This window comes from Eublepharis macularius, chromosome 1 (genome assembly GCF_028583425.1).
Source record: "Eublepharis macularius isolate TG4126 chromosome 1, MPM_Emac_v1.0, whole genome shotgun sequence".
NCBI classification, from domain to species: domain Eukaryota; kingdom Metazoa; phylum Chordata; class Lepidosauria; order Squamata; family Eublepharidae; genus Eublepharis; species Eublepharis macularius.
The window spans coordinates 108,451,603-108,465,882 of NC_072790.1; the positions used below are offsets into that span (position 1 = coordinate 108,451,603).

Here is a 14,280-nt window from a genome sequence, read left to right on the forward strand (position 1 = left end):
ATCTGCCCAAGGTCACCCAGTGAGCTTCCATGGTACAGCAGAGATTTGAACCTGAGTCACCCAGATCTTAGTCTTGGGCCCTTTTCTCACAGTTTAAACCACCATTTATGAGCGTTCATTGCGATCACAATGGCTTCAGTATGGCATCCCCACATTCCACACTATTGGAGGCAGTTTCGATTTGGCGTCTTGTTTTTAATTTTAGATGGGCTTTAATAATAATGAATAATAACAACATTTGATTTATATACCATCCTTTAGGATGACTTAACACCCACTCAGAGCGGTTTACAAAGTATGTCGTTATTATCCCCACAACAACAAACACCCTGTGAGGTGGGTGAGGCTGAGAGAGCTCCTAGAAGCTATGACTGACCCAAGGTCACCCAGCTGGCTTTAAGTGGAGGATTGGGGAATCAAATCTGGTTCTCCAGATTAGAGTCCCGTGCTCTTAACCACTACATGAAACTGGCTTTAAAGCCTCGATGCAGTTTCGGGTTTTCGGGGCTTTGCAATTCATGTCACCTTTTTTAAAAAAAACTGTGAGCAGGTGTAGTAACGTTCCAGTGTTGGAACCCATCTCTCCCTCCCCGCCCCCATATTTCCTGATTGGGTTGTCCCATGCCCACTGGAGATGCAATTGGTGGTGAAGTGCTGGGGAAAAACATGTACTTTTCATGCTTATTCCACTCTCATTTTTTTTAAGTCAAGCCAGGAGAAGGTTAAAATGCTGCTGCTTCATCCCTTCCTGGCAGCTTCCTTGTCACTTTGTTTCCAAAGGGCTGTGCCAAGGGCTTGGGGTTTTTTTCCCTCTTTGGCAAAGCCCAAAACATGCCCGGGAGGGAGGAAAAAACAGCCATTTAATCCTTTTCTGTACAGTAAAGTTACAAAGTTACAATGTTCCAGTATTCCAGTGTTACATCAGTTACAAACCATTCTTGCATTTGAAAAAAAGACAGTGTGTACATACACCAAGGGGAAAAGCAGCCATTTAACCCTTTCCTGGCTTTTAAAACCAGCAGGGAATAAGCAGCAACATTAGAAATCGTTCCTGGCTTTGAAAAAAAAAATAAGAGAGTGCTTGCATACCCGGGAGGAAGAAAGCCAACAGAGAAGCATCCTTATGACCCTTACCTCGATTTACTGGGGGGGGGGGGAATAGCAGAAAAGGGGTTTAGAGAGCTGAGGAGGGTGGGGGTGGTTAATTTCGCACAGACCAATCAGCTCCTGAGGAAAAGGAGAGGAGGGGAGAAGAGGCATAGAAGGGAAATATACATGGACATTAATCAGGCCAGATGTGACTGAGCAGCGGCTTCAAAATAAAATTGTGGTATGTCTGCAAGGGGAAAAATTGAGGATACTATGGACAAACATCAGTTCTGCATCCCATGACTACCTTGCAAGTGTGAACGTCCTGCAAATATGGGAAGCAGAACAGATACTAAAACACTTTAAAGTCCCAGTGCAAAAAAGACCTTACAGACCTAACTACTATACAGTTCACCAGCGATCTTACTTTTGCATGTGGTTCTGCTCCAACCCCTTCCCACCACTGCATTCAGTAGAACACAGCTGAAAGCAAGTAGTGATGCTTTCAGAGAGGATGAAATTTCAAGATTTTCTTTTAATCAATGAGGACTAGTAACTAAAATTTTAATATGAAAGCAGAGATTTCAGGGTTCTAACACAGTCATTAAATTCTTCACAAACTGCATAAGCTACCCACCAATGCAGCAGAGTCAATTATTGCTTACAAAATTGGTTTGCACAGTTGAATTGCCATTTTTTTTTTTAGTAATTATATATGGAGAAACAGCGAAAAACAATTGAGAAAGCATCTCAGTGGAGAAGCTTTTCTCTTAAATTTCTCCTGGAAAACATCTGTGCATGTCAGCTGAGCAGCATTCATAATAAATACTGGGTACATTTTAATCTGCAAAGTGAACTGACCTTTTTTCTTTTTTGGATTTTTTTAGTAGTTTGAAAAACAGGAAAAAGAAAATGTGTAACATACGATAGAGGAATGGTACACATTGCTGTGAAAATTAAAGAGGAAGGAAAGTGAATTGAAGCCTAAGGAAGGGACAAATACATTGTGAGGAGAAATTGCTATCTAAAATGAAAATGAGCGCTGTGGACCACAAAAATGCCACCTCTTTATTAGAATTCCTGAACCACTCTTAGGAAATTGGCTGCCTTAGAGCAGAACCACAAGTGACAAAAGGCACAGATTGGACACTTGTCTGCTTCCCTCAAGTTTTGATGGGAAATGTAGGCGTCCTGGTCTCGCAGCTTCGCTCTCTGACTGCTGTCCAATGGACTTTTCAACTGTCACTTGTCCAACATTCTGCCAAGCTGCCTACATTTCCCATCAAAACTTGAGGGAAGCTGACAAGTGTCCAACCAGTGCCTTTTGTCACTTGTGGTTCTGCTCTTAGATATTGCTGTCCTAGAAGACTGAACTTCTGTGACTTGCACATTGCTTTAAAGATGTGTGTTATTGTTTAGCTTCTAAGCTTAAAATAACAAATGGATGCATTTTACCATTGAGAATGTTGCTGATACACAAAATGTCTTCTGTTTTAATGGAGGTGATATAATGTTGGGGTGGGACGGAGGAGACCTGGATTCGGATAGTTGCTCAGACACAATTGTACAAGTTGTAGTCCTGCAACCAAATCTCTATCTTTCCCTGATTCTTGAGAGGGTAAAACAGAGACCTTCATGGGCACTGCACTGCAGTCTTTGAATGAAGAGCAAATTACAAATATGAATGAAAGAAATCAGTTCAGCTCATTGCTTCTGTTTCTTATGTCTTTCCCTAGGACAGTTTTCCAGCTCGCTTTGGAGGAATTCATTTTGTTAATCAACCATGGTACATCCATGCCCTCTACACAGTTATACGACCTTTTCTAAAGGAAAAGACAAGGAAAAGGGTATCTTTCCTCTTCTTTATATTGATGGTTTTGAAAAATGATAAATTGATCATGTTGAAAAATTAGAAATATTTCTAGCATAGTCACCCATCCCTTAGAGTATGTTTGCTTTGTCACACAAGATGCTAATCTTTTGTAAGAAGCTTTCAGTACTACACAAAGAGACATCTGGATTTCCATGAATTAGGATGCCTTGTAATATTATTTTTAAAAGCTTAAAAACTATTATAGACATGCCATATAAAATCAACAAAATTCCAATACTGAATGATTTTAGATGATAATATAATAAAAGCCTTTTAAAAAGCCAGTTTTAGCCACTGTTTCAAAAGCTTTCAAAAATTGGCTCAGCCTGACACAGGTGGCCCAGTTCAGTTGTGCTTTCATTCAGACATAGATTTTTACAGGAAATTAGGGTGGGACTGAATCAAGGGAATGCAGGACTTCTAACCTGTTCCTTGAATTAAGCCCCATAATACTAAGGGTAGCTATTTCATCTGCTGATGCAATGAACTTTCACAAGCCACCCCATGACATTCTGTACTCTTGCATCATTTCAAATATCTATTGAAGGAGGACCTACTTGTTTAATTATAAAACAGTTCTAACATACCCTTTCATATCATGCAGAAACAACAGGAACAGAATCCAAGTTATAAGAATTTCCACTCTATTTTATGTTAGCTAGATATCACGAGGAGTACTGTGTCCAGTTCTGGGCACTACATTTTAAGAAGAATGTAGACAAATTTAAACAAATTCAAAGTATGCCAATGAAGGTAGTAATGGGTCTGGAAAAGTCCCGTGAAAGAAGGGTGAATGAGCTAGGTAGGTGTTAACCGAGAGAAGAATGAGGGGAGGGCATTTTGGCACTTTTCAGAAACCTGAAGGGCAGTCACTTAGACCCAAGCTAGACATTATGGTGGCCGTAGTTCCAACCTATGGCCGCCAATGCCATTTTAAAGGAGAATTTAGCAATTTAAAAATGGCTGTGAGGGCCTAATTCCGACCAGGCCAGTGGCATCATGGCAGCACCATGCAAACTCATCCCGCAGTTGTGGGAGGGGACAAGATCGTATGGTGGTGGTGACTCTATGCTGCAGGCACAATCAGGATCAGACCCTCTTAGCAAATTTTATACAGCTTAATTCTCCTCTGAAATAGCATTGGTAGCCAGGGGTTGGACCCATGGCCACCATAACTTGTACTTTGGCCCTTGGAAGAGGGGAAAGGCTTGCTCTTTGATATTCCAGAGGGCACGCTGGATCTAAAGGGCTTAAGTTCTCAGTGGGTAGATTTTGGTTGGACACTGGGGAAGACTTTTTAATGGTGATAACACTCAGTGGAACTAATTACTTAGAGCTTTCCCTAGCTGTATTCTGGAAGGGGTGGGGTGGGGGGCTCAAGCCTTGGAACAGTTTGCTATTGCTCTTTATTATACACAAACTCATTGATGAAGATCCATTGAGTTACTGTAGACAGAGGCAAGTACCTGTGTACAACCAGTGAGATTTTTTGTTTAGTTTTCTCCTTCCTTTTGAAGGTCCCCTTTGTTTTAAAAGGGAAGGGGTCTGCAGTGTGAGAAACACAAACAGAACTCCTTGGATGCATGCAGGTGATGACATGGTTACATGGGTTTTTGGACCCCTTATCTGGAGTTGGATCCTACAAATAGAAAACCAAACGTATTCAGATGGGCATATCTTCCCCATTACTCCCCCCCCAGCAGCTTATTTTGACCCATAAGAAAATGGTGCTGGGGGTCAGGCTGCAGTAGAAGAGGCCATCAGGCAAAAGTGCATCCTTTTTTTTTTAATAAAATTTTTTATTGGAATTAGAATAATATAATTTCACATTACAATCAATTCCCGTTTCCCAATTTCTAACCCCCTCCCTTTCCCCCCTTTTCTTTTGACTTCCAACAGTTTTCCAACCCTTTGTCCCTTTTCTCTTACTCATTTTAAATTCATCTATCTAACAAACATATACTTTCCCTTTGATCTAAGCAATAATTCTTTAACTAATTTTTAATACTCTATACCTTATCTTTGAGTCCCTTCTTCCATATTAGACAAACAATTTGTCCCTTTTTAACATAATTTCATAGTTTCCTGGTTTCAAATATTTCTATAAACCATATACCATATAAACCATATAACCCATGGATTTGTATAAGTCAACCAATTTAACTTATATTCCGTATATTGCCTTGTATAACTATCCTCAAAAGTTATCAATCAATTTGATCCATATATTTCTTCAGGTAGGCTCATTCAGTTTAACATGTTACACATTTATACCAGAAACAATGTTAATTAGTCGGTCCTTATAGTTAATTATTTTCTATCCATTTTCTATATATTTTTCTATATATAACACTCTAACAAAATAGCTGCTTAGACATTTTCATTTCTCTCTCTACCCTCCGGTAAAGTCACCCCCCTCTACATTTTGTCATACTTCAGTAGTTCTCAAACTGCCACAGTTCTCTTCCCACCTCCCATTTCTTCAGCACATATTGCTTCAGCTTCTCCCAGTCTGTGTTGAACTGTCCTGGGTCCAGATTTCTCAGTTTTCTTGTCATTTTGTCCATTTCGGCCATATACAGCAATTTGTAAGTCCAATCCTCAATAGTTGGCACTTCTTGTACTTTCCATTTTTGCGCATACAAAAGTCTGGCCGCTGCTGTCATGTAAAATAACAGTGTTCTATATTGGGCTGGAATGTTCTCCATTCCCAGGTTCAGTAGCAGGAGTTCTGGGTTCTTATTAATTTGAAATTGTAGAATCTCACTTATTACTTTTATTATTTCTCCCCAGTACTGCCTGGCTACCTCACACGTCCACCACATATGGTACAAAGAGCCCTCATGTTTTTTACATTTCCAGCATTTATTAGAAGTGCTCAGATTCCCTAGCGCAATCTTCTTTGGTGTCATGTACCAACGATAGATCATTTTGTAAATGTTCTCTTTAATATTAGTACACGTTGTAATCTTCATTGTGTTTTTCCACAAGTGTTCCCATGCCTCCATTGTTATTTCTTTATTAAAGTTTATGGCCCACTTCACCATTTGTACTTTAACTATTTCATCTTCAGTATACCATTTCAACAGTACTTGGTATACCTTGGAAATTTCCTTCTTATCCTCTTTTAAAAGTGTCTGCTCTAGTTCCGAATTCTCTGTTCTTATGCCTCCCTTTGCACAATCCGAATTGTAGAGATCTGCCTATACTGGAACCAATCATAGTTGGGTGATAACTCGTCCTGTGTCTTTATTTTAAGTTTGGAAGATTCTATTTGGGTTATCTCCTTATATGTTAAACACTGTTGCTCAGTATAGACAGCTCTCGGATCTATTACTTCATACGGAACTACCCACATGGGGGTTCCTTCTTGTAGGAAGTCTCTATACTTCTTCCAGGTTGCATATAGGCTTTTCCGTATGTAATGATGTAGGAACATAGAGTTCACTTTTACTTTGTCGTACCATAGGTATGCATGCCATCCGAATATTTTTTTATATCCCTCTAGGGCCAATAATTTCTTATTCTTCAACGTCATCCAATCTTTCAGCCACACTAGGCAAATTGCGTCATAGTAAAGTCTTAGATTGGGCAGTTGCATTCCGCCTCTTTGCTTTGCATCTTGTAAAACTTTCATTTTCACTCGAGGCTTCTTGCCTGCCCAAACAAAGTCTGATATTTTCCTCTGCCATTTTTCAAACTGCTTAGAGTCTCGGATAATTGGTATTGTCTGTAACAAAAACATTACTCTTGGTAACACATTCATCTTAACTGCTGCAATCCTTCCCAAGGCAAAAGTGCATCCTCTTGCCCTAGTGGATTAAGATGAGTGAAGCAAGCCCTCCTCTTGAACGAGAGGCAGTTGACGATTTCACGTCAGTGATTCCCCCTCCTCACTGCAGCCTCCTGCGTGCCATGGCATTTTGATAACAAGGGTTCCCTCATCACTGGCTCTGGCTTTTCAGAGGTCATAGGGGGCTGCAGGGTAAAGGGGATGGTGGTTAAGAGCCACCCAAATGTTGACAGATGGTCGATCCAACCCATAGTCTATGCTAGTTTCATGCAATGGCAGAGTCTTCCATCCATTGTGTTTTGCTTGGTGTTTCCTGTACCAAATGACTGAAAAGAATTTCCTGTAGACTTAAAGCTGCTTATTTTATAGAGTGTGCAATACAGATGGAATACTTTCCATGGCAAAGATTTCAGCCTAGTGTTGGTGTCATCTAGTTGAGTTTCACTTTTTAAAAAAGAAGTTTGTTGCTACACTTTGCTGTGAAAAGTGATTTGACCATGCTTTTGCTTCTTTTAACAGATATTTCTTCATGGGAATAACCTAAACAGCTTACACCAACTAATCCATCCTGAGATTCTGCCTTCTGAATTTGGAGGGATGCTGCCCCCTTATGACATGGGAACATGGGCAAGAACGCTACTAGATCATGAATATGATGATGACAGTGAATACAGTGTAGATTCCTACAACACTTCTGCAAAAGAAGTAGAAAAGGATCTGTCTCCCAAATCCATGAAGAGGTAAGTTACTTTTAACCCTAAAGCAGAAAATAAATATAGAGGATCTCCTAGACTGAATGGCAGCTGATGGCAACTAGGATCATGACAAATGTCCAATGTTATTCAACTATTCCAGTCAATGATGATGTCTATTAGTGAGGAGACATGGGCTGTTTTCACATGCCTGTAAACCCTCTGGAAAATCGCATAAAACTCACAGCACAATGGTGTATTCATAGTGCAATTTCCTGTCATGATCTCGTTTAATGGTGTGATGACATCAGAAATTGCGCCATTAAATGGGAGCATGACAAAAAATCATACTATGAAGGTGCCGTCATGCTGTGAGTTTTTTTTTTAATTTAAATTTTTATTTTATTGTAGAAAAATTAAAAGAGAAAACAGAAAAGAAAAATACGTATAACTGATAAAGGCCTATAGTGGCCTACACAAAGAGACCTAAAAAAATTAACACATATTAGTCATTACAGTTTTTCCCCTACGACACTTCATCCTTTTTACATCAATCAGCTTGTGGTTTAATTAATTTAATTAAAATATCTCTTTGTAACTATAAGTTTGGCAATCTCAGTTAAAACCCACATCTTTCCAGTCCAATCATCCACTGTCAGCAGACAAACCACTTCAACATTTCCCCAGAAGATATAAAAACACACTCTCCCCCCCTACCCCCGTCTTTATTTCCCAACATATACAACTCTGGTCTAGACTATAATCTTTCAAATTCACATTAACCACCCAAAATAATAGAATAATCCTTCTATTCCCCTTTCCAATCTTTAATTTACAAACGTTTATGCCCAAAGTTCTTTATTCAAGTCCTCATGACTGTTCTATTCTTATTCCTCTTCCTCTTCTGGTCTGGAATAATCTTCTTTCTTCCCATTCTTCCATCATGCTGTGAGTTTTGCATGATTTTCTAGAGGTTACAGGCATGTGAAAATGACCATGATCTACGATGTTATTGGGGTAGATCCTACTCCTATCCTACCAATCCATTCTAATGTTATCGTGGAAGCATAAAAAGTGGGATTGGAAATGGCAGGCAGAAGAACAGGGTAGGCATGCCCCCAGTTGTCATACTTTATTCTCTAGAGAAATCATACATTTTGTAAAATAAATAACATCTCTGCAATCCACACTATGTGGTTTCATTCATTCATTCGTTCGTTCGTTCGTTCTTTCGTTTGAAGTGTTTTTAACATACCTTTCTCCAGAACCAAACTCCAAGTGGATTACAAAAATAATAATTCTAAGTTTCAAAAGCCCTCCTGAATAACTCCCCCTTAACCTGCAGAAGCTCAGCAATAGCTCTCCTAATAGCTTCAGGAAACCTGTTCCATGGAATAGGAGCAGCCAAGCAGGAAAAAAATCCCTCTAGATCTAGCAGTTCCCAACGTTTTGACTTCTGTCAAAACATTTCCACTGTATCAGGTAAAACAATGTGTGTCTCTTCCACTTAGAGTCCAATATCTGTTCGACCTCATGATGAGGTTGCCTCCCAACCATGATAGGCGGTGAAGCCACTGGTTCTGGATGCCACTTGTCCGGTCCAAGAACCTTCTTCAGAAGGCCGAAATGGAACACTGGATGCACATTTCTCAAGTTCTTAGGCAGGTCGAGTTCCACGGTTATATCATTGATTGATCTGGTCGCTTTGAAGGGCCCTAAATTTTTCCAATCTAGCTTCTTGCTTGGTTGTTTCCCCCCTAAGGTTCTTAGTTGACACATTCACTGTATTACCTGGTTTTAACTCCCAAGGGGTGGAGCATTTCTTTTCTGCCTGATTCTTATAGTCTTGTTTAGCTTTTTCTAGGGCTTGTTCTACTAACTTCCATTGATCAGTTAATTTAGTCCACCACTCTCTCAAATCTCTGTCCCCTACCGGGGATCGCTTTCTAGCATAGATATTGGCTTGATTTGGAAGCCTTGGGTCACTTGAAAGGGGGATGTGCCAGTTGAGCTATGAATACTATTATTGTAGCAATACTCTGCATGTGGCAGGTAATCTACCCAATCATCCTGCTGATGGTTAATGTAGCACCTAAAGAATTGTTCCAAGATCTGATCAGTTCGTTCCAATTGTTCATCCTTCTCTGGGTGGTGGGAGGAGCTAAGTCCTTGCTCCCTCCAAAACTTGGCTACAAACTGACTCCCTCTATCTGAAATTACTTTGTTTAGGAATGAGTGCAGGTGCACCACATTTTGCATAAACAAGGCAGCTAGCTGTTTTGCTGTAGGCAGCTTAGAGCATGGTATGAAGTGGGCTTGTTTTGAAAACAACTCCACCACCACTAGGATCACCATCTCCCCCCTACTGGGGAGAAGGTCTGTAATAAAGTCCATAGAAATCAGAGACTAAGGTCTAGAGGTGTTTCAATCAGTTGCAATAGTCCCAGGGACTTTCCGCCACGTTTCTTCCCCATTAAGCAGACTGGGCAAGACATTAAATACTGTGAAATGTCACCCATACTGGGAAAGGCCACCAAAATTGTCTCTGGGCCAAGTTTAACGTCTTGACGAACCCAAAATGACAAGCCAATTTGTCATCATGACTTTTTTTAGAACTTCCCCACACAGGGTTTCTGGTATGTATAGTCTGCCATTCCTGTACCGGCACCCATCCTTCTCCTCCATCTGCGGATTTTGGGAACCTGCCCCTCCTTTTCTCCATTGTTCCTCCTTGATTGTCTCTAGCCAGGAGTTAGGCGGGTTTGTCAAAAGTTTACGTGCCTGCAGACATGTCACTACATCTCTTCCCAGCTGTGTTGGTATGAACATAGTGTCTACTACCTCCTCCCATTGACTTTCATGTTGTGGGAGGTGGGATTAGGCATCTGCCAGGAAATCTGAGGTCCCAGGGAGGTGTTTTAGCGTAAACTGAAACTTTGAAAAGAACTGCACCCATCTAAGCTGCTTCGCTCCCAGCCGTCGGGGCGAGCGGAGGGCTTCCAAGTTCTTGTGGTCCATCCATACTTCAGAGACTGGCAGCTTAGACGTTACAAGTAACTTCACTGCACAAATCCAAGGATGCATGAGTTAAAGATTTATTGACAATCTAAGAGCTCAGTACAGTAGACATTTCATTGACAGGAATAACCATTCCCTCCTCCTGCTAAGCATTAAACTCTTCAAGTCCAACCCATTTCACTCCCCCCCTTAGTTATGCTCTAAGCTAAGTTCTAATTAGCTGAAGAAGGTAAAGTGAAAATGAACAAAGTTGTTGTTTTGATTAGGCCGGTCTTCTTCGGCCTACTGGCCGCATCTCCCTGGTAACGTTGATAACATTCCTGCTGAGAACATTCCTTCTCACAGCTTTTCTGACACGTAGCACTCAATAGCATTCTTAAAGCAGGGAACAGGAGATCAGGCCTTCAGCCTGACAGTGAACTCCCCAAACCCTCCAAGGTATGGCAGGGGCCACCCTGACACTTATACTGAATTAGACCATTGGTCTGCCAAGGTCAGTTTTGCCTACTCAGACTGGCAGCAGCTCTCCAGGATCTCACGTAGAGGTCTTGCTCATCATCTACTGCCTGATTCTTTCAACTGCAGATGCTGGGGATTGAACCTGGGTCCTTCTGCACACTAAGCAGATAATCCACAATTGACCTGTGGTGCCTCCCCTCTGATTCTGGTCAGATGGTTTGATATTGGATTGATATGGGGATCAGAGAACATTGTTATCAAAGAGGCTGCAGAGTCCCTATTGTTAGATATTTTAAAGAATAGACCGAATAAGCATCTCTCAAGAACAAGAACAAGTTTGGTGATACTGCTGATAATGGATGACTTATACTGTTAAGGTTCTGTGCTGAGGTCTGAAGATGCCAAATTCTAGTACATGTAACAATATATTGAAATAGTATATGAAAATAGGCCTGTACAACAGAAGCAGTTCATGGTAACTACAATTTCCTTCTACATTGCTAAGGAAAGATTTAAAATGTTAATAGAATATAGATGCCTGAGTTTTGAGGTTTGTTTTGTGTTTATTGACTTAAGCTCTGCTTTCCATGACTAACACAAGCAGATGTTATCAGGGTTCCTTTGATGTCAGAAAGCAGTTGCTACTCAATTTAATTCAGGTTGCTTTGTCTGTCAATCAATCAATCAACCAATCAATCACATATTCACCCTTAAGAGTCCAGTAGCACCTTTAAGAATAACCAACTTTATTGTAGCATAAGCTTTCGAGAATCACAGTTCTCTTCGTCAGATGCATCTGATGAAGAGAACTGTGATTCTCGAAAGCTTATGCTACAATAAAGTTGGTTAGTCTTAAAGGTGCTACTGGACTCTTTTTGATTTTGCTACTACAGACTAACATGGCTAACTCCTCTGCATCTATATTCACCCTTTTCTTCCTTCCTTCCTAAATTATACCCTGTAAACCTACACCCCAGTATATTTTTAATATCTCTGTTTTGTATTTTAAAATTATAGTTCAGACAAGGTCTACAAACCATTTGTTTCAGTGTTCAAGTGAATCAAGCTTTTGGCTGTACCCTTGACTAGCAGTCAAGTTAATCAGAACAGCTAGTAAATATATTGTCTTAGCTGAAAATTGTTCTGCTTTGTGCCTTTGAGCTGCCCATTAATGCTGTGCTTCAAAAGACCAATAGTACCTTAAGGTAGTATGTCATACCAATATCAGAATGTTATCAGTCAGATGGTGTGTAGGAAATGTTCCATAGCCAGCAGGTAGCAGCTTACAGCTCACAGCTGAGATTCTTATGAAATCGGAGCTCCTTTCCTATGAATAACATGGAGATTTTCACCTAATCCCTAACCTGACAAATGAAGATCCTTCTAGCAAAGAAACTAAGAATAGTTTCATAAAAATTCAGGGGAGGTTTTTTACCTGATTGATTCAGGTATTTTTTAAACATAAGATTGCTGTTTTTCTCCATATACATTTGTCTTCTTAGGGCCATAGGAGTACCCCTTATATTTTATTTTTTTTATTTTAAAGATTTATATTCCACCTTATGTCCTTAGTCTCAAGGCAGCTAAGAAGTCAAAAATAGATAGCAAACACATAAAAACAACATGAGCAACAAGATAAAAACAATGTGCAGGGTAAAATTACAACCAGATGTGTCCAGTTTACTCCCTACCCATTCCCCAGTTCCTCCTATATTAGCAGCATACATATCCTACAACCTGATCTTGTATAACAGCTTAAACTGCAACATTGTAGATAGTGGCTTGCACAACTGGATTTAAGAGTCCCAACATTTCTAATCCCCAATCACATCTATGGATAGCAGTAAAAAACCTTGAATCTTGAATAGTCATAAAAAATCCCTAAATTATTTTCTGTTGATTCTGTGGTTTTCCATATGAACAGTTCCCTTTGGCTTCCGTTATTTGTCGAGTAAGTAAAGTTACTGTATTATTGACACCAATACTATTTGCAATTTAATTGTGAAGGCAATCATTTGAGTTGATATCATACCATATTAATGTATTTAGGGTGTACCATTAATTCACCTCATGTCATTTCAATCTCCAATTTATTTTTGCATCCAAAATGGGTACATTTGAAGTGAGTTCGAAAGAAAGTCATTGACCCATGGCAAGTTTGGAGCCCCTTAACTCATTTCTGTTTTGTCCTGGGGCCAATTATTTCATGAATAACTCCAAGATGATCTCTGTGGTGAGTAAAGCTCAGTTCCATAGAGAACAGGTGATCAGTGGATGATTTAAGGTTTGGCTAAGAACGGCCTGAACGTATAGGCAGGACATCTCATAATACTCCCTTGGAATAAGAAATCTGCTAGTTCTACCCACTTTTGGGTGTGGTTGTTTTTTTCATAGGGACATACTCATCATTTTCTCCAAGGATATGTTTTGTCTATGTATGTATAAGGTGCCATCATCAAGGCACAACTAACTTATGGTGATCCCATAGGGTTTTCAAGGTAAGAGATGAACAGAGATGGCAGGCCATTGCCTGCCTCTGTGTACTGACCCTGGACTTCCTTGGTGAGCTCCCATCCAAGAACTAATCAGGGCCAACCCTGCTTAGTTTCTGAGATTTGATAAGATCAGGCCACCCTGGGCCATCCAGGTCAGGATATTTTGGCTATAGGCCAAAATATTTTTTTTAAAAAGCTGAAACCTACTTTCATTTGTGTTAATGTGATCTATATCATGCAATTTTTTAAATTCTTTTCTAGGTCTCAGTCAGTTGTGGATCCTGGAGTGTTAAAGCGCATGGATAAAAATGAGGAAGAAAACATGCAGCCTTTGCTTTCACTTGACTAACAGTATCTGAGCATCGAACATGAATTAGGGTGGAAGGTATTGCCTTTCAGCAACAAGCAAACCATTGGGAGAGAATGTACCAGCTGGAATCCTATTTTTCATGTTAATGTAGCATAATGTAATGAGGCAGCAGGTTTTGCCAGTCAGCCTGGAACATGGGTGCCCTAGGCTGGAAAACAGGGTGGAAAAAATTAAAAAGAGAAAATATCAATAATATATTCTGTAAGTGCCAACCTGTGTATAAATAGAGTCTCCTCCTCCTTTCTGCATTTGTAATTAATGATAAGGATATAGTACAGGAAAAAAGAGATAGTGGCTATTAACATAGGCCAGTTGAATGCACTGTAAAAGGACAAAAACACTTGGACAAAAATCACACCAAACCTAAGTAAGTTTCATCCTTTTTATACAAAGCCATATTACAGCTTTCATATAGACTATATTGTTTTCTTTCTGCAGTTCTCATTTAAGAAAGGAATAGCCATCCTGTAGACATCGTTGTAACTGGTGTG

The 14,280-nt window shown here is 40.0% G+C and overlaps 1 protein-coding gene across 1 annotated transcript in view; it reads left to right on the forward strand.

Moving 5' to 3' along the window:
• The window catches only part of CLVS2 (clavesin 2), a 78,502-nt gene extending 64,734 nt beyond the window's left edge, over positions 1-13,768 (forward strand). The window contains exons 3-5 of the mRNA XM_054993809.1: positions 2,826-2,936; positions 7,275-7,495; positions 13,681-13,768. Of these exons, the coding sequence (XP_054849784.1) occupies positions 2,826-2,936; positions 7,275-7,495; positions 13,681-13,768 (420 nt within the window). The remainder of the gene's footprint in view (positions 1-2,825; positions 2,937-7,274; positions 7,496-13,680) is intronic.
• Positions 13,769-14,280: the final 512 nt, after the last annotated feature.